General features: G+C 40.7%; 8 protein-coding genes across 8 annotated transcripts; 4 read left to right on the top strand and 4 right to left on the bottom strand.

The window, feature by feature from the left end:
* Positions 1-125: 125 nt before the first annotated feature.
* BATDEDRAFT_23336 (uncharacterized protein) lies at positions 126-1,587 on the bottom strand (the record flags this gene model as incomplete). Its single annotated transcript, XM_006677197.1, has 5 exons — positions 126-201; positions 280-428; positions 523-640; positions 767-1,319; positions 1,521-1,587. The coding sequence occupies 5 exons, from the start codon at positions 1,585-1,587 to the stop codon at positions 126-128; spliced, it is 963 nt and encodes a 320-aa protein (XP_006677260.1).
* A 456-nt stretch (positions 1,588-2,043) lies between these two features.
* On the top strand, positions 2,044-3,124 carry BATDEDRAFT_23335 (uncharacterized protein; the record flags this gene model as incomplete). The annotated part of the gene is made up of 4 exons (XM_006677196.1): positions 2,044-2,182; positions 2,341-2,424; positions 2,520-2,870; positions 3,012-3,124. The coding sequence occupies 4 exons, from the start codon at positions 2,044-2,046 to the stop codon at positions 3,122-3,124; spliced, it is 687 nt and encodes a 228-aa protein (XP_006677259.1).
* Positions 3,125-3,547: 423 nt separating this feature from the next.
* BATDEDRAFT_23334 (uncharacterized protein) lies at positions 3,548-4,513 on the bottom strand (the record flags this gene model as incomplete). The annotated part of the gene is made up of 5 exons (XM_006677195.1): positions 3,548-3,589; positions 3,666-3,857; positions 3,924-4,063; positions 4,172-4,298; positions 4,457-4,513. 5 exons carry the CDS (start codon positions 4,511-4,513, stop codon positions 3,548-3,550), a joined length of 558 nt encoding a protein of 185 aa, XP_006677258.1.
* Positions 4,514-5,742: 1,229 nt separating this feature from the next.
* Positions 5,743-7,507, top strand: BATDEDRAFT_18962 (amphiphysin-like protein RVS161). Its single transcript, XM_006677130.1, has 7 exons — positions 5,743-5,767; positions 5,895-5,934; positions 6,283-6,315; positions 6,438-6,478; positions 6,553-6,614; positions 6,722-6,855; positions 6,948-7,507. The coding sequence occupies exons 1-7, from the start codon at positions 5,760-5,762 to the stop codon at positions 7,398-7,400; spliced, it is 771 nt and encodes a 256-aa protein (XP_006677193.1). The 5' UTR covers positions 5,743-5,759; the 3' UTR covers positions 7,401-7,507.
* A 269-nt stretch (positions 7,508-7,776) lies between these two features.
* Positions 7,777-8,795, bottom strand: BATDEDRAFT_4381 (uncharacterized protein; the record flags this gene model as incomplete). The annotated part of the gene is made up of 4 exons (XM_006677035.1): positions 7,777-7,908; positions 7,998-8,196; positions 8,271-8,557; positions 8,664-8,795. Coding segments are annotated over 4 exons (750 nt in total), but the record flags the coding sequence as incomplete, so codon positions are not given.
* Positions 8,796-9,356: 561 nt separating this feature from the next.
* BATDEDRAFT_10096 (C-5 sterol desaturase) lies at positions 9,357-10,814 on the top strand (the record flags this gene model as incomplete). The annotated part of the gene is made up of 3 exons (XM_006677083.1): positions 9,357-9,884; positions 10,513-10,631; positions 10,712-10,814. 3 exons carry the CDS (start codon positions 9,357-9,359, stop codon positions 10,812-10,814), a joined length of 750 nt encoding a protein of 249 aa, XP_006677146.1.
* A 564-nt stretch (positions 10,815-11,378) lies between these two features.
* Positions 11,379-15,062, top strand: BATDEDRAFT_23330 (uncharacterized protein; the record flags this gene model as incomplete). Its single annotated transcript, XM_006677194.1, has 1 exon — positions 11,379-15,062. One exon carries the CDS (start codon positions 11,379-11,381, stop codon positions 15,060-15,062), a length of 3,684 nt encoding a protein of 1,227 aa, XP_006677257.1.
* Positions 15,063-19,998: 4,936 nt separating this feature from the next.
* On the bottom strand, positions 19,999-23,186 carry BATDEDRAFT_86789 (uncharacterized protein). The gene is made up of 9 exons (XM_006677452.1): positions 23,154-23,186; positions 22,837-22,875; positions 22,556-22,684; positions 22,359-22,457; positions 22,075-22,278; positions 21,711-22,010; positions 21,444-21,635; positions 21,065-21,367; positions 19,999-20,979 (listed from the first exon to the last, which is right to left on the bottom strand). The coding sequence occupies exons 1-9, from the start codon at positions 23,163-23,165 to the stop codon at positions 20,749-20,751; spliced, it is 1,509 nt and encodes a 502-aa protein (XP_006677515.1). The 5' UTR covers positions 23,166-23,186; the 3' UTR covers positions 19,999-20,748.
* Positions 23,187-23,463: the final 277 nt, after the last annotated feature.

The raw sequence follows: 23,463 nt of genomic DNA, 5'->3' as shown, positions 1-23,463 counted from the left end.
GGGGCGTAACTATCTTTTATTCGCGAGCTTTGAACGCACAGAGCTATAGCATCTCAAATACAAATAAATCTGATATTTGTCAAGGAATAAATGGCATGACAAGAGTAGTAAAGGTATAATAGTGTTTAGACTGGTTTTATTCCAGCAGCTTTTCTAAGCTGCTCCAAGATCAAAAACGTAACAATTGTATGTGGACCCATGCTGAAAATCAAATCAATGCATTAGCCACGTAATGGAATCAAATGCAGACATTAGAAATCATAATAGACTGTCACTTACCGCATCCATTGAGGAAGCCAGCCTTTGAAAAGCCCTGCAACTCCTTCTGCTTTCAGTGTTTTTTGAAGACAATCAAGACTAGTTTTGTATTTAACTCCAACTCCATCGCTCCCAAACTTTTGATTCATGTATCTAGACTTTACCAGATCCTGTTTAAACAAAATTGCAAGTGAAATCAGTCAATTCCATTTCAAGCAGCACTTGACTTTTCATTGTGCAATCCAGATTAAATAGTAAACTTACTACGGGAGATGTGGTTGTTGCACAGACAAACCCTGCAAACATGGAGCACACTAAATGTGTAATGATTCCTTCTCTAAAATATCCTGATTCCAAAAGAACACGTTTGGAATGATCATAACTGAACAAGTCTGGTTAGTACAGAGAATGCATAAGATAGATTCAGAGTAGACACGGCAATACCAGACTAAACACGTCTGACAACTAGATCTACAGTCGTGTAATGGCATATAGATGGTTGGCTTACCTAGCTAATTGGGATGCAGTTAATATAATAGCACGCTGGGTTGTCGGCCCAACACCTCGATACAATCCCTTGACTCCTTCTGCCTTGATGATATCCATAGTGATCTGGAAAACGCTTTTGGTGATTTTACCACTTTCAGCCTGCATGCGCACCTTGATAAGATCGGTTGGATTAGCAATAGCGGCTCCAACCATTCCTGAAATCCCACCAGCAATAATTTTTTTCCAAAGAGGTTCTCTATAAGGCATTGGGTTTCCATTCTTATCCATGGCTGGTAGAGACAGAGAACTGATATGCAGTGCATCCTTGATGGGTTCATAAAGTCCCATACGGATAGTGGAGTAGCTGGCTTCACGCAAAAGAGAGGCCGAAAACCCTTTGTAAAGTCCATTGATGCCTTCATCCTTGAGGATCGTTCCCATGCCACGCAGAAATCCATTGTATTTGAGAGTATGCGGAGTAGATGCTGCGGACGACGGCATTTCTACTGCACGCTTTCCCAGCTCTCCTTGGAGCTGTAGACGCACTTTGATCGTATCAACTGGATGTGTGACTGTATAGAGCACCACCAATTGGATGATTAGATCAAGACATGTATTATAATAGCCATCATGAGCACAGGAGTTGTGGATATATTTTACAATAAATATGCCTCAGTCAAATTTCCTATTCGATTATCAACACAATCTTGCAACAATGCAGATTTCAAGTTGTCGATGCATACATATTCAGATGCCAATCAATCTATACTTACAAAAGGCAGCGCACATGCATGATACGCCCCCAAAGAGGAACCCCAACGCACCTACTTGGGATGACATTTTAAATGGTTAATGTTGAGGAAAGTTTTGAAATATTACGTTCACTACTTGATTAGTCTGCAAACAGCGACCATTATATAATGCATACAATCTAACTGTGAACTGAAATTATCCACTTTTGGTAGTTATTGTACAATCACCAAATTTATCCATTGCAGTCCAGATATTGGGTTTGGTGCTATCAACCAACCCATATTGTTGTATTCTAAATTCCAAATACGCTTGTGCTTTAGTTTAAAACAGATGACATGTTTTAGAAAACACAATGCTATGTCCATGCCAGTCATTAGCGAAAAACAGTCGAATTTCAAGACATTGTCCAGTAAATTTGGCGAGAATTATCATTTCATAAGATTGTTTATGCACTTTGACACTTATTATTTAGTGTTCCGTTTTGCGTGAATACAACTGTAGTTATCGATGCCAAAGTATTACTGTGGTAAGTGTCATGTTGCTATGACCATGGATGGTGTATTCCCACTCACTGCTACTGTAGATTACTGTGATATTTTCTTGACGCATGACTCTGCGTCGGTTCGCAAAGCTCACAACACTGGCTGGAAACATAAAATGCAAGTAGAGCACTACTACAATGGTATGTCTATGTTCTGTTTGTCCATACAGACAGGTTCTGATCACTTGTCTGTATAATGGTAGACTGCTGCATGTCAGTACAATTATGGAATTGCTTTGATTCAACTCACCACTTTAATATGATCTGTTGAAATTCATTACAATGAATATACAATATAGCCGAGGTTGACCCAGCCAAAATTCAGTCAGTGATTGATAATGTCACTAAAGCATATATAGATGCCGGATTGCCTGGATTTCCTGGTAGGTTGTCATGCAACTTTACTAGCTCGTTGTCAAGCTGCAGTGTGAACCATGACTATCTTGATCCACTAATGCAGCATGTATAATTGTATTAGAGCTGATTGCAGTTGGAGTGAATGGACAACGAGGCCAGCCAGTAGGCGGACCTCCACGACCTCCACAACCATTTCATAATGGTGGACGACCTGGACCACCGGGGAGACCACCCATGGGCATGTTTCCTCCTCAACGACCCATGATGCCGCCCCCACATATGCGGCCAGGTCTTTCTCAAATGCCTCCTGGTATGCGTCCCCCTGGCCCTCCACCACATGGATTCATGAACGGATCTATGCCTCCACCACTAGGTACGCCAGTGATGGAGAATGGCCCGGTTGCTGGTCAACAGAGTCAGGCTCCTGTTGCTCCTCGTATTCATCCAGACCGTTTACGGTTAGCTGGAAACTGTAAGTTGGCATTGAATACTTTGGGCTTCTCAACACCATGTCTCATTATCTGACATTTTGCAACTTGGTTAGTTTAAGCGCGTCCATTCGGTTGTATGGAACTGCTGCATCTGGAAAGTTGTCCTTTACAAAAATATATAGCCATAAAATCAAAGCTTGTTATTGAAAGTATATACTGTTTCTATCCGTTCGGATGTCTCGACTCCCAAATTGCAACTCATACGTTTTTGTATCATTGTGCGAATGATTCATGAAACAATGTTGTGCTTATACTCGTTGGTTTGGCAATAGAATGCATTCAAAAAACAACTCTAAACTATTGCAAATCGGAATCGGTATTTTATCAAAGAACGATAGGTTGAAAAAGTAGTAGGATGAGCAGTCGACACCTTAAACTACTGGTAAACAAGGGGATACTAAAGCGGACGTGATCTGTAGGATAGCTAGAGAAGTGGAACACACGCAAAAGTAAAAATAGCCAATATGGCAAAAAGACCGTGAAAGAAAAGTATAGAGAGAGAAGCATCTAAACAAGTATAAAAGGAGGTTTTTCGCTTTTGCTGCCTAAACATAGATCTCTTGAAAAACGATGAATGCCAAGAATTAAATAGCGTGGCTTAACGAATGAGCAAAGATGAATGGCAGCGAACAATGCAAGAGTCTGGACATGAGCTGGTTTACAGAATCATGCAACCCTTTTTCTTGTCCTTTTTCTTTTCCTACAAAACCAGTAGATGAGTAACCCAATGAAACTACCATCATGTTATGCAATATCCAGTCAATCCAACACATTACCTTTTCGGGCATACTTTTGTTGATTTGGCGTACAAGGTCAAAAAAGACTTCATCCACATTGATCTTCTTTCTTGCACTGGTTTCCAGAAATGTGCATGTGCCCCATTGTGTCGCCAATGATTGTCCCTCTGTTTTGGAGACCACACGATCATCCTCTAAATCACACTTGTTTCCTACGAGTACCATGGGCACCTAAATCATAGCAGAGTTGAGTCATCCATGATCATGAGCATCGAGACTGCAAGAAATTCATTATACCTTGTCACTGTCCTTGACGCGCAAGATTTGCTCTCTCAGCTCAACCAGGTCATTAAAGGTTGCTTGTGAGGTGATACTATACGCCAGGACAAATCCTTGTCCGTTTTTCATATATAGATCACGCATTGCAGTAAATTGCTCTACACAGTATTGTTTTACAAAGATATATCAGAAATCAACCCATGCTAGTAGCTGGATTATCATGTAAACCAGTAACATGTCCAGCAAACATGGCATAGTGGTTATACCTGTTCCAGCAGTGTCTAAAATCTCGAGCATGCATTGTTGACCATCAATCTCAACCTGCTTTCGGTATGAATCTTCAATAGTAGGATCATACTTTTCGACAAAAATCGATTGGACGAATTGAACAGTCTAGATTATTGAATGGCAGTTTTAAAAGACAAACAGTGCCAGGATGGTTAAAAAGCATATCGACACCACGGGTTGATAGAGCACTGATATTTCTATGGCTATATAACTAGTACTGCACACAACAGGGTGCAATACGACTAAAGTTGAATAGGGCTTACCAATGCAGATTTGCCAACACCGCCAGACCCGAGAACAACAAGCTTGTATTCACGCATAGCTAGGCTTCAGTAATTGAATTAAGATAACAAATAGATATTATGTTTTGGCAGCTGCCGAGTAGTTTTAAAGACTGGATAGTAAATAGACAATCTAGGATAAAAGTTGTTAAAATACTATTTGGACAATTGTAAGTAAACTGAGATGGACGTGAAGAATGTATTGTGGGGATATAAAGGGAGCTTATAATGACCAATCACAATAGGTTTAGTTTAGAATGCTTTAGATTGAGCCTTATAAAAGACCAGTTACACCAGCAGTCAGATTTGTATATTGAAACATTGAGTTCCAAGATCCATACCATTCAGACAGATTTGTATTTGGGACTACACGAACATAGCATTGAACCATAATTGGTAACTGGCCAAGATGCAACAAGGCGTGATGCATGTTGAAAACAACTTTACGCAAGTCAATAAGATATGGTATCAAAAGGGGTATCATTAGATATGGATATGATAATAGTGGTTGTATGGTATAGAGGATGGAAATGGATAAAAAGGCTTGGCCATATCTAGCACCGAGTGGTTACAAACCTCCAGGGTTCTTAGATACCAACAGCTCAAGAATAGGAGAATTGGCGACTTGCTTTTAGATAAAGATTGCAAGTACATCACAGTCAAGCCAATGCCGACAGACTCGAGTCATGACTACAGAAGAGTTATCTGACTACTCTGCTGCATGCTTTTCCAAACCGGCTGGGTATAATTAACATGGTGATGATATCTATGGTCATCCACCCCAATGCATATCTGGCAACAGTATTTACTAGACAGTAGAACAGGTCAATCTGGGGTAAAGTAGATACGCAACCTACATAAGAATGCTTGGACCAACTTGCACTAATGTGAGTATATCTGCAGTCGCAAAGAGTACAAAACTTGAGTTGTAATGCAAGTGTAAGCTGCTTGTTTGGTTACTGCTGATAATCAAATGCGAATCGCAAAAACCTGACAGCGCGTCGCATTCATTAGACATGGAGTGGCTGTGTTGGCTAAAGTATTACTAAAAATATTACTAAAAACATCACTAAAACATCCCATTCTGCATTACAATCTAATCCAACTTTCTAGTGCAAACGAGTAAACTGCATAGATAAATCATGCAGACATAAAGCCAATCCAAAGTTTAAATACATAAAAGTGGAAATTTAGTGGGTTTTATCATCAAAAATATTCAAGTAGAAACTGCGTGACTTTCCTCATAATTATTATTCAATTGTTGGTCTGTAACCAATACATCGCAATGAGCTGGTGAGTCTACTAAATTTTACGCTGGCGATGTGTTCATGTCCATATATTGGTGGACGCTATCTTTATAGATATCAACTAGATTAACATGAGCTCATCTCCATGACACTGCAATTCATTTTTTGATTAGGAATGGGTTTGTCAAGGCTGTCAACAGAGCTACTACTACAGTAAGTATCCAAGTTTAACATGAATAGTATCTCGGTTCTTTGGACCATCATTCTAGTTCAATACGCTTATTGCTCTATGGCCAATGTCATTCGCTATGTGAAACCTCGACTTTACACTTTAATTGACACTTGGTCAAGTTGCAATTGCATCTTTTAGATGGATGTTCAACATAATGATATAGACTGGTACATGCACAAAGTGTGCGTCCGTATTAGACTAGTTGTGTGTTTTAAAGTTTGACTAGCCCCTGGTTAACCGGAATCCAACTTGGTTTCCATTATAATTGAGCAATGTGAATGTTAAATTAGCTAACACTACTCTGATCTACAATATTCATCTATTCATAGGTGATGCAATCTGCAGGAGCTGTAGAAAAGACTGTGAGTCTCAGATTTGAGCCTTTGTTTAATCAGATCTAGTCTATTTGATTCTCCAATCAATCGACTTTTACTCCAATCATTACAATTGTTGATCAGCTTTATATATTCGAAATGCTATATAGATTGACAAGGAATATGAGGCTGAAGAGCGCCGATTCAAAAAGTATGGATGCTATAAATTTGACTAATGCATTGCCATAAATTGGGTGTTAATGTCGTGCTTGTCTATTTAAATAGTATGGAGTCAAAGGTTGAGCGACTACATAAAGAAGCAAAGGGATATCTAGATGCTGTCAGAGGTAAATCACGACTTTGAGTTTGATGTATGGATTTATATAGATTATTTGGATTGATACTTGAATTTGATACTTACTGTTTCGTTTGCCTGGCATTAAACCGATATTAGCTACAACTGTGGCACAACAACGCATTGCTGAGATTATTGACGGTTTTTATGATGAAAGCTCTAAACTACACAATGCAGGCCGTTTGTATAGGGATGCCACCAACCGCATGGATGAAGAAATTCGCACTGAACTTGTAAATAACCATTAGAGTTTGAAATTTTTAGTAGAGCATATATGGCCTGTTGTTTATATTCTTGCTCAACTAATGGCATGATCTTTATTTAGGATGCTAATTATCGCATTACTGTCCTGGAGCCCGTTGGTAAACTTATTGGAGTATTTCCAGAGTTCAATGACGCTATCAAAAAGCGCTCTAAAAAACTGTTGGACTACGACAGACTACGAAGTAGTGCTCGTAAACTTGTAGACAAGCCATCAGACGACACATCCAAACTTCCCAAGGCTGAAGCGGAAGCCAATCAAGCCCGTAATATCTATGAAAACATCAATCGACAATTACTAACAGATATTCCTGAGCTCATCAATATGCGCGTGGCTTATCTGAATCCATCATTCGAGGCAATCGTCAAATCACAGCTCGCGTTCAATGAAGGCGCATTTCATAAATTGGATGGGATTAAGACAGCATTCCCTGAAGGGTTTGAACGAGGCTTGGAGGGCCGAGTTGAGGGAGTCCTTCAACAGATGCGCGAGCTTAGCATTTGCAAGTCGTCTTGAAAATATCGTAAATTAAATTAGGTTGACGTAAAGTGAACCCATATCGATGTTTTGTGCATCTATCCATCAATATCATCTTATTAAAACGATCGAGTTGTGTTCATTATATAAAGCAAATTTGGTGATGACTGTCGCATGGGAAGCGTGATATCAAGAATAGTTTGATGTATTCATCAAGATATGTTCCTATAAACAATAGCTAGTCTAGTAGTTCATTCGGCTACAAGTGTGTAGCAAGAATGCAGTTTGAAATAACAGTAGAATTCATTTCGATTGTGACTAGTAGTGTCTAAATTCTACAAAAATAGCTTATTTATGTTGGTGCAAGCAGCTGTGGCTTTTTGCCTGGATATAGCGCATAGACATGATCGCCAATGATTTCCAAAGCGGCAGAATTACCTCCGTACACTCGAGAAATACCCACATCAATCACGTAAAGCTTTCCGTTGCATCTGCGAAGAACTGATCCATCAAGCTGAGGTGTGTGGCCCACAACCATTCTGACAGCCTTATTTGATTGGTAAAGCAACCCAATGCATATATATTAAAATCTATATCAGCCAGTAAATGTACAATGTTAAAATAGTGCATGCTTACATTCATGTCTGCAAGTGCCTTGTCAAGTTGCTTGCATATTGATTTTTCTTGATCTTCAGCATATCCACGGAACCATAATGGACCAGATCCACCAAATATAGGCACCTGTTGGATCTCACCAGCAGACCGTCCAATAAGTCCATTGTGTGCCCTGAGGTTCATGCCATCAATGCCCAACTTTGCCCATTGTGGATGTGCACTAACATTTCAATAGTCTGTTAAGCTCACTGTAGAGAACATCAAGAACACACAATGACTCAGTTCATCACTTACCCGCCATGAAAAAACACAGTGCCGTTTACCCACGTAGTGATGTTTAATGTTCTTAGATAATTACCAGGCCACCCATCCTTGTCAAAAGCCTTTCTACGGTTTTCATGTCCACCAAAGCTGGAGTAATCGCCCTCGGTCACATACCGAAGATCTTCAGCCATATTCATGACCTCATGGTTACCAAGAAGCTGAATCACTTGGCCACCATGCTCTTCAGCCTGCACTTTGAGATCGTAAAGCATTTTGTAGAGCTTAATTGTGTCTGGACCTCTATCGACCACGTCACCCTAGTGTAGTAACCAGTCGAATGAATATAAATGGTATCGAGTATACCAAAAGTTTAATTCAGAATCCTGCAAACAAGCATAATAGTAACATGGTCAAAAACACTACCGTTTGAACAAATATAGAAGAGCCAGCAATCCATTCCTCATTGTCGTTCATAATGCGAGCCATTTTGAGAGTTTTGAGTGCCTGAGCTAAATCTCCATGCAAGTCACCAACAGCAATAATTCTGGAAGGATGAACCTCGACAGATGGGGATTCAGTTTCGATATTCTCAAATTGACTAGTAGGATCAAACGACTCGGATAATACATTCCTATTGAACATATCCAGTCGAGTTGACAGAAAGAACAGACTGAACGACAGGACTGCCAAAGTAGCGAGTAGAAGCAATGCACTTCTGATCCATGGTTTCCTGGTATTTGATACAGACTTGTTAGGACTGTCAGACATGACACCAGTGTCTTGATTTCTAATATGATCGTTGGTGGTAGAACTGAATGTATGTTCAGAGTCGCTCTGATTGTTATGAACAGTAGGCTTTATTGACTTTCGTAGCTTTGTAGATTGTTCCATTGTCAAGTTTCAGTTGCTCTGAATCCTTTTATCAATTGACGCCGCCACTTGGTCTATACAGTTGACCAGTATCAAGCTATTCAATCAATGCAGTTTTATTAGAGTTCTTTTAGTGCTCAGAGAATACGCTCGGATGAACACGGAATAACAATCGGAATTGAGAAAGTACGGAAGCGTAAGATTCATCAACTCCAATTTACTTGACTTGACCCAACACCTATCAAGATGGACATTGTCCTCAACTGGGCCGATTCTTATGCATTCGACAACATGTATTCAGCAATGCCCGAGATCCTACAGCCATACATCTCAGACCGTGCATTCCTTGTGCGCCAGTGCATTTCCTTATTCCTTATTGAAATGGCTGGTGTTCATCTTCTTTATTTTGCACTATCGTCCTTGTCTTACTACTTCTTCTATGACCGTAACCTACTCAAACATCCTAAGTTCCTCAAAAATCAGATTCGTAGAGAGATTTACTTGTCTGTCACTTCCTTTCCCATCACCTCGATTGTTACTGTTCCATGGTTTCTTTTCGAGGTTCGTGGTTACTCCAAACTCTATTACAATGTTCAAGACTACGGATGGCCATACTTTGCACTCTCCATCTTCATGTTTATAATGTTTACCGACTTTGGAGTCTATTGGATTCATCGGCTTGAGCACCATCCGTCATTGTATTGGTGGCTGCATAAACCTCATCATACTTGGAAGATCTCAACTCCGTTTGCTTCGTTTGCCTTTCATCCTTTGGTAAGTCTTGTTTTAAAACCCATACTCATGTAAAATCAACCATTTATCTTGCGGTCTCTGTTTTGTTTCGGAACAATCAATGGTTAAACATGCACTGTTTTCCTACTGGAAATTGACCATCTTGATAGAGTTTGATTTTGTATGCATCATATGATAAATGTTTAAAATAATTGAGAACGTCTGTCCTTTTCTCCTTGTTGTATCCTAAAAAGTCGGATACGCTTACGTTCTAGTTTGAGAACAGAGACTGCACGTATCGGAAATACAACTGTTTCCGTGTCAATCACCAAAAGACTAATGGACTTGTTAAAAAACAATGTTGACCAGTAAATTGGGTGTGGACCATCATTTCATGAAACTGGCTGTTTTTATGTACTGTGGCATCCTTTCTAGTACTTCATTTTATGCAAATACGATTGCAAGTGGAGTTGAATACTGCCAATAATCTAGTCTCATGTATTTATAGAGTAAATGGATTTTAGCCCATTATTGTGTATGACCACTTGATTTGACTCGGAATGACTCATTAAATTAACTGCTTATTTCTAATCATGTGCATTCTTGGCTTTACCTGCTCGTGTCTGAAAACACTCGACTTTTTATCATGGATGACACATTATCATTACAGGATGGATACTTTCAGTCACTACCTATCCATATATTTGTCTATTTGTTTCCCATGAACGCATATGCGTACTTGGTCTCTTTTGTGTTGATTCAGATATGGACAGTCAGTATTCACGATGCGTAAGTCTTGCCATGATTCAACTAGCCAAAACTAAGATTTCATGTTGTATCTATGATACATACTGATCCCCTTTATATAGAATGTATATCGTGAAACATCCTTGGATCAACTCTGCCGCACATCATACAATTCACCATCTTGAGTTCAACTATAACTATGGACAATATTTTACGCTATGGTAATTGATGAACCTATAGCTTGGAAAAATAGTAGATTTACTGTTTTCTTGAAATGTGCGTGAATCTAAACGTTTTATGATTGCATAGGGATCGTATTGGAGGATCGCATCGATATCCGACATATGAATATGAAAACAATATGTACTTTGATCGAGTGTGGAAGCACAGAGCTACAAAGACAGATGGCGGAGCACATATTTCTAAAGCCAAGGATGATTAGACTGCAAGCTTGCTTTTTAAAAGCGGTTGTGATGCTGGGCAGAATTTCTGCCCTTTATATTGGAATGAAGAATTGATTTTATTGATATTTCCATGACAGCTGCATCCGCTTGAAATAGAAAACTTGCATTTATCTTGTTTTGGAGTAATTGACGGTTAATATCGATTGTTTCCAAACTATACATTTTGACAGTCATACATTGTACAATTCGACTATTCTGATGGTTCCATGCCGATCACTAGGAAAAGAATCCGTCAGATTTGTCAAGAAGCTCATGTCACAATACTGTCCAGTAAATTCGACCGTTTACTACGTATTTTGGCAATCGTATTGAATACTTCTTTTTCATGAATATGGCGATGGTCTGGTTCCAAACACCACCGTTTGCAGTTTTCCAATTTCATGGCAAATCGTTCAGTATTGAATCTAACAGGCTGATGAGAACATATTACTTGCCATTAAGAATGATCAAACGACATTCGCATCAAAGTGTAGCATCAGTGATCCATCAGTCCATAGTTTCTGTTTACACTTGCTCTACTGCTTCCCATTCTAGACACTTTTACATGGCATCGCTTCCATTTACCAACTCGACTTTTTTCAAATGCAGTCTAAATTCACATATGAGTATGAGCCTTTCAACAGCTACTCACTTTTCTTCCAAACTTAATCCAGCTATAGATACTAGAAACCTACCGATTCAATATACGCTTCATGTCGAAACAATCCGCACCCTGTGCGACCTCTTTCAAAACAAAAGACGAGATCTTAAATCAACCGATATTACTCGAGTCTGGGACTTGTGTCGCATCTTAATCAAAAATGATACTAGCAGCATAAAAAACTTGCTAGAGGTTGAACAGCTGATGCATCGATTGGTTGCTTTTCTGGCCCTGTCGCCAGAAAATCACAATGCTGTTGAACAGACTGAAAAGTTATTGATATGGTGGAGACCTGGTAATAAATGGTCAGATTTGACCTCGCAAGATATTCTATGGATTGTTCGTGCTTACAAAGTCAAAACTGTACAACAAGGCTTAGATATTATATCATCTATATGCAGAAAGTGTAATCTAAAGCGATTGGACTCGACTGTCGTGTACATACTTATTGTATCCATAGCTATACGTCATAGTTCCAAAGAGGCAATCGAGTTTATCAAAGCATTCGTCGCTCAGCAACAACGATCAATACAACCCTCTATACATTTAAACTATCTCCTGCAAACGTGTTGTCAAGAAATATCATTTATGCAACAGCATTCAGGCATACTGGATATTTCAGTAAAGGAAGCCAATGCGCAAGTAAAATCCATCTCTGAATTTATGCTAGATCTGGTTGCCTACATGTCTACTGCTTCACCTAATCTGGCTTTGGCTGATGTCGTCTCTTTCAATTATATAGCTTTTTCTCAAAAGTGCACAACCTATACAGACGTCGTACGTGTGCTAGACACAATGCAATCCTATGGTGTTTATCCCAATATCAAAACGTTTACAACACTGGTTCACAATCTCGACGCAGACTCTGCTATAAAACTATTTGAAAAGGCTAATGAGATGGGTTTGCAAACCGATGCATCCATTTTAGTGTCATATATTCGTGCTTGCAAGTTACGCCCAGATCAAAGCAGTGGAAAGCGTGATGCCTTGAAAGCGTTTTTGGCACACCCGTATCGTCTTGAATTGACTTCCCCAACCTATGCTGACTCTGGAATATTATTTATTCTTTCTGCGATATATTCTTACGAGTACAAGTTGGATGTGACCCTACAAGTGATTAATGATATGATTCAAAGTGGTTGGCGGATTCCACCTGAGCGATTCAAGCATATTATTTCTCGGTTATGCTACTCGCATCTAGTGAAAGATGCTGTAGAATTACTTGATCGAGCCATGCTAATGTCAAAAGCTTATGCATCTGTGGATACAAGAACAACTATTGTTGCTGGATGGTGTGCTACAGGCTATCCTGACTCTGCATTAAAGTTTATTGACACGATGCTGGAAAAAGGACTTGCACCCACCATGCAAATGTACAGATGGATTATAGATTCGCTCATTACGATGCGAAAACTAGGTGATGCCGATCGTGTTGCGATAATGTGTCGAGACAAAGTAAATGTGGTTACCATTGATGCGTTCCATGCCGTCACTCGCGCTTATTTGATCTTTGGTCATGCAGATGAAGCCGAACGGCGCATTAAACATATAAACACATATGGGTTTATTGCGGATGATACAACGCATGCTATATGGGTGGCGACGCTCTTGAAACTTGGTAAGCGAGACGAGGCAGAATCTAAACTCAAAAGTCTTGGAGCATACTATGGGGGAGTTAAGCATGTCCCAGTCGCTGTATACACTGCATTTATGGATGTGGCCATTCTAGAGCACGATTGGATCAATGTAATCAAGTACTGGCGAAAGATCATTGGATGTGCTCGTGGCGGTGTTTCTGGGGTGGAGGATGCGATTGTTGCCAAATATATTACTGGAGCAATCCAACTGGATCGATTTGATGCGATCCAAAGTGTAATCAAACAAGTGCAGTGGGAAACGCACCCAAAAACGTATCGAGCATATGTGTATGTATGCTTCAAGTCGGGTAATGTGATGAAGGGTCAAAGAGTAGTCGAGGATGTGCTTGCCATTGCTCATTCACAAAGAACCCAGTTTGTGAAGGCTCAAAATACGGATCGTGCGTTGGCTTATAGGGATCTTCCTCATGCCAAATATTTAGCAGAGATACTTTGTGATGTTGTTGGGTATTATGCTAGCGATTTGGGCAATCTTTCTCATGCCAAACAAACCCTCAGAGTATATTTGGAAATGTTCAAACCTACTTCGCGGCCGTTTGTATCATTAATGCGAGCAGCTGTGCATCATGCAAAATTTAGTGATCCAAGTGGTGGGTTAGATGAGGCAATGCAGTATTGGAAGTGGATGGTTCAAGCCGGCGGAAGAGTCAATCAGAGTGGATACGGTGGGTGGATCAGCGCATGTGTTGATGCGGGGGATGTGTGTCGTGCGATTCAAGGCATCCAACTGCTAGTACAGGCCAAATTTAAACCCACGGTAGCCATTCAACAAACTGTCTTGACAATGCTGGGTCGATGTGGACGCATATCTGAAATGGAACGGCTGTTTAGGCGCTTGTTGGCAAACGATGATAGCAAGGCATTTGTTTCAGTTCCTGCTACGAGTGCTACAGTGAATGCACTAATGACTGGCTACTTGCATTCCAAAAACTATGCGAAACTGTTTTTGGTTTGGAATCGGCTATGGAAACGTAGTGGCGGGGGTAGTGATGCACAGGTACCAGTTTTTACGAGTAACGATCCAAGTATTGAAACGTGCATTCATGTAGCAAATGCAAAAGATATTTTGGATGTGGATATGTTGGTGCCTGATCTAGCAGATCTAGTTGAACACGACCAATTTGCAAGTGATGTAAATACACAAGCTGACGAATCTATCCAAGACCTCTACGACGAGACACATGAGCACAATGAAACAGACTCTTTGCTTGATACAAGCATGACCCCTTTATCGTTGCCTTGGACAACCACGATGAACACTGACCATGGAGTGACACCAGTGACGTTTTGTCTTGTGCTAGACGCGCTGGGATTTGCAGGTGATCTCGAGGTGCTGGATAAAGTGTGGCAACAGGTTGTAGATGTAGACAAGTTTCCGATTTCACCCAATTGCACAACATCATACATGGAAGCACTAATGCGGTGTGGGCAAACTGATCGGGCGATGGAGGTGGTAATAGGAGCATGTAAGACAGGTAAAGTGGCCGTGAAGACTGTTGTGAATTTCCTGGGCATGTGCGATGATGGTGAACAGGGAAAGCATAGAAAAGAACAAGTGATGAAATGTGTCAAGAAGGAATGCACGCTGGAGTTTACTGAGATATTGCAACAGAGATTGGATGGAGGAAAGAGTCAAACCAAGACACGGAAAATCCCTTCAGACCAAAATATTGATCAAGTTTTGCAGTTGTTCAAGCTCACTGCGGACTAAAGTGATCGTTTGAGAGCGAACACGATGACAATTTCAACTGCTAATTAGTTGCACACATTCCGACCAGCGGAAGATTAATTGAAATATTAAACTGCTATTGTGAACTGAGTTGTAACTATTATTGCTGGTTGTAGAAATGGAACCTTCTGTCAATGGTATTGTAGATTTATGGTAGATGTTGACTGGTTAGATATGGCTGCGAGATTGCTAACACATTAGGCTGTCTGCATCACCCTGATATACCAGACATGATGGCAATGCAAAGACAACTGGCAGAACAACAGAAGCAGCAGCTTCTGATGCAGCTAGAGCTAGAGCAGCAGCAACAGATTCAGCTGCAGCAGCATGCCGTGGCTGCAGCAGCAGAGGCATTTGCGATTGCTTCCAACTCTCCGCACAATCCATTCATGGGCCAGACGCCTGCAGCTGCTAATGCTACGACGATTGCCAGCAACAATGATGCTACTAGTTTACACCATCATCTACAGCAGAAAAAACTTTTAGAGAAGCAGCAACTTTTAGAGCAACAGCAGCTTTTAGAACAGCAGCAGATGCCTCTGTTGCCAATGTCCACTATTGAGTTGGATCATTCTATTTCACAGCAACAGCAGCTTCATCTGCACCAACAACTGGAGCTGGAGCAAAGACAGCAACCTCCTACTACAATCGATGCCACTCCTGCAAATATGCTGGCTATTTCCACCACTGGCTCTACCACAGATTTGCTGCAGTCTGTATTTGATGCTGCCAGTCTGGCTCATCAGCAGCAACAGCTTGAATTAGAAAATCAGCAATTACAGCTGTTGCAACAATTACAAGATGCTCCAGCGATTACTGACCAACATCAAATCCCATCGGTAGTAATGGTAGGCACAACCACTGACATATCGATGGTTGGAATACCACAGAGAGCTGCTTCCGATTTACTTTTGGTTGGCAATACAACAACCGACACCACATCCAACACTGGGGCTCATATTAATACAGCAACTCTGACTCCTGCTGCACTTGGAACTGGATCTGTGGTTGGCATATCCACTCCAGCTATATCCAACTCTATTTCAGTGGCAGAAGTAGGTCCTGTAGCTAGCACTACTAGCAACTACTCCAGCTCACCTTCAATCTGTGGTGATGTGCCCACAAACTCATCGTTGCCGCTATTATCTTCAGCAGTGATAGCAGAAGCAACAGCAGAAATAGTTCAAACTCAAAGCGGTCGCATTCACGAACTAGAAACTCAGGTATTATTATTGCTGATTTATACAGTATGCTTCATTGACTGTTGTAGTTGGCTTTATGCAACATGGCAAACAGTCACGTGATGAGAAACGTGTCAATTATGCAGCAATTTAAGCTGCTGGATGAATTAATCATCTTGCATTCAAATTTGGATCAGGTTGCTAAAACTCATTTTGTATGATCTTATAGCTGCTTGAAATCACCCAAAAGCTAGATAGTGTCAGTTCCACTATGGAGGCTCAGCAGAAACTGTTGCACGACACGCTTGGTCGGTGCATGTTCATGAAGGATGACTTTGATGGGAAGGAACAGCAATGGGACAATACAATACGGATAGCAAATACTAAGATTAATGAAAAGGATGAAGAGATTCAGCGTATCACTGCACAGTTACACGACACGGTCAAGCAGTTGGATCGAGTGAATGCGTTTGTTGCAAATAACGTCATTGCTCAGGCTGCTGCGTCCAAATCCGCTGCATCTATTGCTTGTACTACCGTTGCTTCAGCTTGCGATGTAGAAATGGCAAAAACTGGTTCTTTTGCTAAAAACATGGCTGCTACTCCGACATCTACAGGCAACACTCATACACCTACATGTGCTTCTGCATCCCTCCCACCGTCTACTATCGCTTTTGATTCTACTCAACCATCCATGTCCTCATCAATTCCTGAATTTTCTCAAACATCTACATCCACTATGTTTACAACTCTGCCCATAGTATCTGCTTCATTTTTACCCGTGTCCATTGCAGCTGGGACAATAATCTCTCCCTCAAAGGTGAATGATCCAATGGTTACATCTATGCATTGTATTCAACCTCTTGTTTCTCTTACTGGATTTCCAGAAATGGTATCTTCATCGGGATCCACTACACACTTGAATGCCGTGTCCCATATTCCTGCATTACTATTAAAGCAGGAATCTGTGCAGCAGCTACATCAATCACCAGATATCAAAAACCAGATGATGAGCGTTGATATCAACTCATCTACATCACTACTTAATACGCTTGCTTCATGCACTTCCGAGTCTATGGCTGCAACTCCAGCCCAAACGTCCAACAATCCACAGCAGCAACGATCTGTTTTGAATGTAGTAACTGCCGCGTCCAATATTATGAGTATGGGTCCAGGCGCTATGCAACACTCGCTTGCAAACTCTGTACCGCATACACTACCTGCAGCACCATCCATGACGCACTCTGCATCTACTGGAGCATTGCTACAGAAACAAAGACAAATTCAACAGCACAAAATTCTTCAGCAGCAGGCATTGGCTCAATCAACTTCATTTTCACACTCATCACCAGGATCTGCTCCTGCAATGCTGCTGCCACATTCTCAGTCCGGCGTGTTGCCTTTTAAATGCACTAGCAATGCATTACTTCATTCGTTTGATGCTATGCACCAAACTTCTCAGACCCAATCGCAAACCGATGTTGCTACAACATCTGCATTGGCAGATTTGTTTGAACAGCGTCTTCCAATCACATTCTCCATGGCTATGGATACTTATCCACTACCAACCGCCCATAACTCTGCTCTACCCACTGGAAATGACTCTGCCCACATAAGTCTGAGCACAACAGCCACCGTGGCTCCTGTATCGGTTACTGAAATGTCTGAGATGCATTTTGCCAGTCACCCATCTTATTCCCAGAGTGGTCCTGCTACAACATGTATGACGTATACCCCACACATTCATCAGATTTTTGCACCCGCTCCAATTCTTACTGCAGCACCTGCCTTGTTTCGATCTGATGATATGGTTGTGACTTCCTGTGCTGCAATTGCAAACGAATCTACTTCTGCCATTGTTCGAATAACCGAATCTGGCTTGCCTATGTATTGTGCAGGTGTTTCTCCAATGTTGACTACTGTTGGCTCAATGGATGGATCACTGAATATGCAAATGGCTAGTGTTCAGTATCTACCTCTACACTTTCAACATCCACATATTCAGCAAGCTCAGAAACAACATGAACATCGAATTTTAGCTGATAATACTTTAAATAACGCTTCTACTATGATGATAGGGATTCAAAACAATTCTACTCAGGATATAAACTTGCATCTTGCCAACTCGATGAATGGCTTTTATCAAGATTTTCCTATAAAGCAGCATACAGAGCTATCTCACCAAACACACGATGTTGCAAATAATCATTCATCCTTGAATACTTTGAATCTGTCCGCGTTACCCACATCCATGGCCACATTCACTACGATTCCACCTTTAGTATCTTATCCAGTTGCATCGGATTTGGCTGCAAAACCCATGGCATATCCTTGCACTATACCAGCGAGGATGTCTTCTCATTCTATGGCTATATTGTCCTCAACTGAATCTGTTGCAAATAAGCCCATGTCTCATTTTCACGCTGACCCGCTATTTGGACACATTCAGAAACAAGCATCTTTAGAAGGACATGCGGCGAATAATCAGGCGCATAACCGAACTCATAGCAACTCTGTTTTTGTTGTAGATGGGTTTCAGCAGCATACTCAACACTCTAAAAACACGTCGGGTTTACAGACTTATTCGGCTCCTCCGTCACCCACCCAACAATGGCGATTGGCATCTCAGTTGTACAACCAACAGCAGCAAGACCAACCGCCTCATTTAACACCACTGACTACTTCTTTGCACTATAAGCATTTGCGATTGGATATTCCTTTTGGGGATCGTGGTTTGTCGCCTGTATCCTCTGGGCATACTTCGTTATCATCTCCGCTATCGGTTGGACATAATAATGGACAGTTACCACAGCGAATCCCATTTGAGCTTGCAAGCAACAGTATTCAAAACTGCGGAAGTGGATCTGCAAATAGGGAAATAACTGCACCTGCATCACCTCCTCAGTCATCATTAATTTCTAGCTGTCAGACTCAACAGCTACAGCGTCTTGCTCGACCACTTTCCGCGCAACAGCCATCGCAGCCATTCACACTTGTTGACAAACCACCCATAGCTACAGGGGCTGCATGCACTTTGCCGATACCCACACCCGCCAGATCAGCCGTTTCTAGCCAGTCTGGTATATTTTTTAGAACAAACAGTCCAGGTTTGAATTTGGCCAAATGGACAAAGAATGAGATGAAACTTCTTGATGGACTGGTTAAAAAAATTACAACGAGTACAGGTATCACGACCCACACATTTATTGGGAGTGACAGCATAGTGGGAGGAACGAATTCATTGAATCATGAAGAGAGCAAACTAGGCATTGTTACAACTGACGGATTAAACCCATTGACTGATGCTCAGTGGGAGCATATTGCAAGCTGTATTCCAAATCGCACGTCCGATGAGTGTTGTCAACAATGGAATACCTATTTTGCACACACTCGAAGGGGAAAATGGTCAAAGGAGGAAGACATGCGACTGGTTCAGGCGTATAACGATGCTGTTGAAGGAGTGCATGAAGTTGAAAATACATGCGGATTAGGAACTGGAGGCGATGCTGGAGGTGTGACTCGAGCGTCGTCGTTTTGGAACCGCATTGCTCTTTGTATTAATGGACGAAGTGGTCAGCAGTGCATGGCAAGATACAACGAGGCTTTGGACCCTAACGTTATGTAAGTACCATGGAATTAATACTGTTGGCAGTGCTTTTAATTTGATTATTTGCTAATTACTGAGGCATTGATGAATTACAGAAAAGGAAAATGGTCTGCCGATGAAGATGCCTTATTGCGACAAGGTGTGATTGAGCATGGCAAGGTATGGGTACGAATTGCCGAATCTATTCCTGGCCGTACACAGAGACAATGTCGTACGCGATGGCTGATGTTTCGCAAGACCGAGATGATGCGACGAGTCGCTCCTATAGCCAAATCAGCCTCGATTTTGACTGACACTCTGGTGTCCGGTACTCATTTTCAACCCGTCTCTGGCACTTATACAGCTTCTGGCGAAACCCAGGCTTCTCGTGTAAGCGGATACGAAATCCAGCCATCAGGCGTATCTGCTTTGAATTTATCGACAGGCGAAAGCATATCAGAGCTACCTTTTTTTCCCGAAACCCCGTCTCAATCTAATAGGAGTGCTTACAAACAGTTTGGACTCGAGAATGTTGAAAATATGCATGCTGACGAAGCTGCTTGTGACTCCTCTGTCACTTCGGGAGATATGGATGATGACGACGATGATATGGAGTATGATGATGACGATATGGACTTGAGTCGATCTTATTGAAACTGTGTTGTACATGGCTATGGTCTGCAAAAATTGTGTATGGAGGGGAGGATTAGAAGTGTTATTTTAACTATGTATTATTAATCTCTATCATTCTGTTGGAAGCGAAAATGAAGCCTGTATATTTATATTCCCACTGGCTTTATTTTTGAACAATCTTTGTCATGATTGAAAAATATCTTTTGATGCAAGACGGCATTCCAATTAAGAAATTTGACTTGTATTAACATTTCTCAAATGTTTGCAATTACTTTGCTCCCATACTGAACGCATGCTTGTTGGTGCTGTGCACTTGGCGCTCAATCTCGTTGCAGTATTTTTCAGGTACACCAATAGCTCGAAGCTCCTGAATTTTCCTGGCTTTGATTTGGTTGATCTTGTTTTTTCTTTCGGTGCGCTCGTGTGCCAATTGGATACCTTCCAAAAAGAAATCTTCGCGAGTCTTGCGTCTATTCTGTTCTTTTTCTTGAATCTGAGCCTACAGTGTACACCAAGTTAGTACATGTAAACAGTGAGGTTGAATATTCATTGTATACTCTTTACAAAATTGGCGACAGTCTTACTTTGACATCCATGGCATACATCCTATTTTTTACAGCCTTTATTTCGTCTTCTTTGGCCAACTTTGCCTCGATCTCCTTCTGTCTTTGCAGCCCCTCATAAAACTCTTGTTTCATTTTTTGTGCCTCTACCTGGATTGCATGCTCACGAGAACGTTGCTGGTTATATCTTTCACGACGTAGATCGTGTTCTTGCTGAGCATGTTTTGTAGCTGTTTCTTGTTCCTTACGACGCCATTCACGCTCATAGGACTCAAATGCTCGTTGCGCTCTTAATGCATCCTGTTGAGCTTGCTTGTCAGATATCTAGACAAAGGGTGATTAAATTTACGCTTAGCATATTAATTATCGAGCTTGATGACAATCAAAAATACGGTTCTACCTTTTCTTGAGCAGCACGCAATCTTGCAAGCTCTATTTCTCGCTCTGCCTTTTTTTGTGCCTGAATCCGATCGTTTTCTGTATCTCGGGCTTCTTTTTCGACTATATATTGAAGTACTTTACGATCTTCTTCCTCTTCTTGAAGCTTTTCTTTTCGTTTGTACTCCATAGACTCTTGGTTGGTTTTGACTACCTAAACTCGGCCATTCAAGATGATAATTAATTTAAAATGAACCCACAATCACATTTGTTTAAAATAAAAACCTACATCCATCATCAAGATTCGTTGATTTTTAATTTTACTCAATTTTTCTTGCTTTTCCTGTTCAGCAGTCTCCGCAATGGCTTTCAAAATCAGTTTAGTTTCTTGATCGCGCCGCTCTTGCTCTAAAAGAGCAGCTTCACGACGTTCTTCAATCTGCTCACGAATTTTTGCTGCTCCTTTACGCAATTCTTCAACACGACGGGTTTCTCTTTCTTCAAGTTTTTTCAACTCGGTTGTACGCTCTAGCTCCATCATTGCATCCAAACGCGCATCTTCTATTTTACGTTCATTCTGAATCCATTTCTGTATACCCAAAGTAAATCAACCAAAGTGTATACGCTGAAACAATTCAACAAGCCAAAAGTACCTTTTCTTCTACTTGAGTATCACGGATTGACACGCATTTTGCATAAAGCATGAGTTCATTCATGTGTTTGATATCATCCTCTTGCTCTTCGATTTGCATTTGGGCTTTAGCTAAAAGATAATTGGAACGATCCTTGGCTTCGCGGTCAAGATCGCTAAGTTTAGCATTTGACGTGCGTTGGTGGTCATAATGCTCCATTTTTTGCTATACATTAAACAAAGTGAGCTGGCTGAACCCAATACCAAAGGAAATGATGCAATGTGATAAAAATAAGGCAATGCTACCTTGCGCAGTCGTGCCACTTCGGCTGCAGTTGCACGATATTCTTTGACATCTTTACTGTGTTGGTCCATATCTGCTTTGTCAAGATACTTTGCAGCTCCCTGTTTAAAAAGGCATTTTTATATCAGAATGTGTCATTATATTGAATTGTCTATACCAAGATGCACATCAAAGTATGGATCATGATAATGGTATATACCTGAATACGCTCAAGCTCTGTAGCAGTTAGTATAACTGCACGTCGATTTTCTTGATTCAACACTAATCCATTATCAGAATGAGGAAGTAGTTTTCTGATATTGTCTCGTGTAATCACTGTAATTGGTTTCTAATTTGACATGCAATCATATTTGTAATAAATAACGAGTTTAATGTGTTAAGATATATCCTAAAAAATCAGTTATTGGTGAAGAGTTTCTAGCAAGACTCGAAATACAGTGAGTTGAGTAGTTTTGGGCTAGATGATGAAAACAAACCAACCTGGCTCTTGGGCTTTTTTGAAGTAAGTTGACTTGCACGCTACTCACAATGCATGATTAGATATATCAATATATAATACGTTATCAAGATGAAACAGTCCAAATCCGTATCAGTCCATATTGTAAATTAGTGGTCGCGGATTATTGAAATATTTGTCACGTATCAATACCAGATGCAGCATCAATAAAATATATATCACCAAATATAGTTGAAAAAGTATTAGTAATATTCAATAAAAGGTGCTTTGAAGTATCATGGATTAACAGACAGAGGTATGGTGAAAGTCTTGATTCAAATGCAAGGGTATTGTAGCATACCAAGGTGGCCATTTTGAAATTATACTGTTTTTTGATTGTCGAGTTGAGTTTGAAATTTAATTTAAAGCTTATTTCTCATTTTGAATCAGTCATTCTTACTGAAATCAATCACTTGCGCTGATGGTAGAAATAGAGTATTGCCTAAACCAATAATGAATTAAAAAAACAATAGTTGTCTACTTTGTTAAAAAAATATGATTCCATCCAGGATTGAACTGGAGACCTTGTCCGTGTTAAGGACATGTGATAACCAACTACACCATAGAACCATGCAATCAAAATCTGAATAATTGTATTTATTATTTAACAT

The sequence above is a fragment of the Batrachochytrium dendrobatidis genome (assembly GCF_000203795.2).
Source record: "Batrachochytrium dendrobatidis JAM81 unplaced genomic scaffold BATDEscaffold_3, whole genome shotgun sequence".
In the NCBI taxonomy this organism is placed as follows: domain Eukaryota; kingdom Fungi; phylum Chytridiomycota; class Chytridiomycetes; order Rhizophydiales; genus Batrachochytrium; species Batrachochytrium dendrobatidis.
This window is presented reverse-complemented; position numbering and strand designations above follow the sequence as displayed.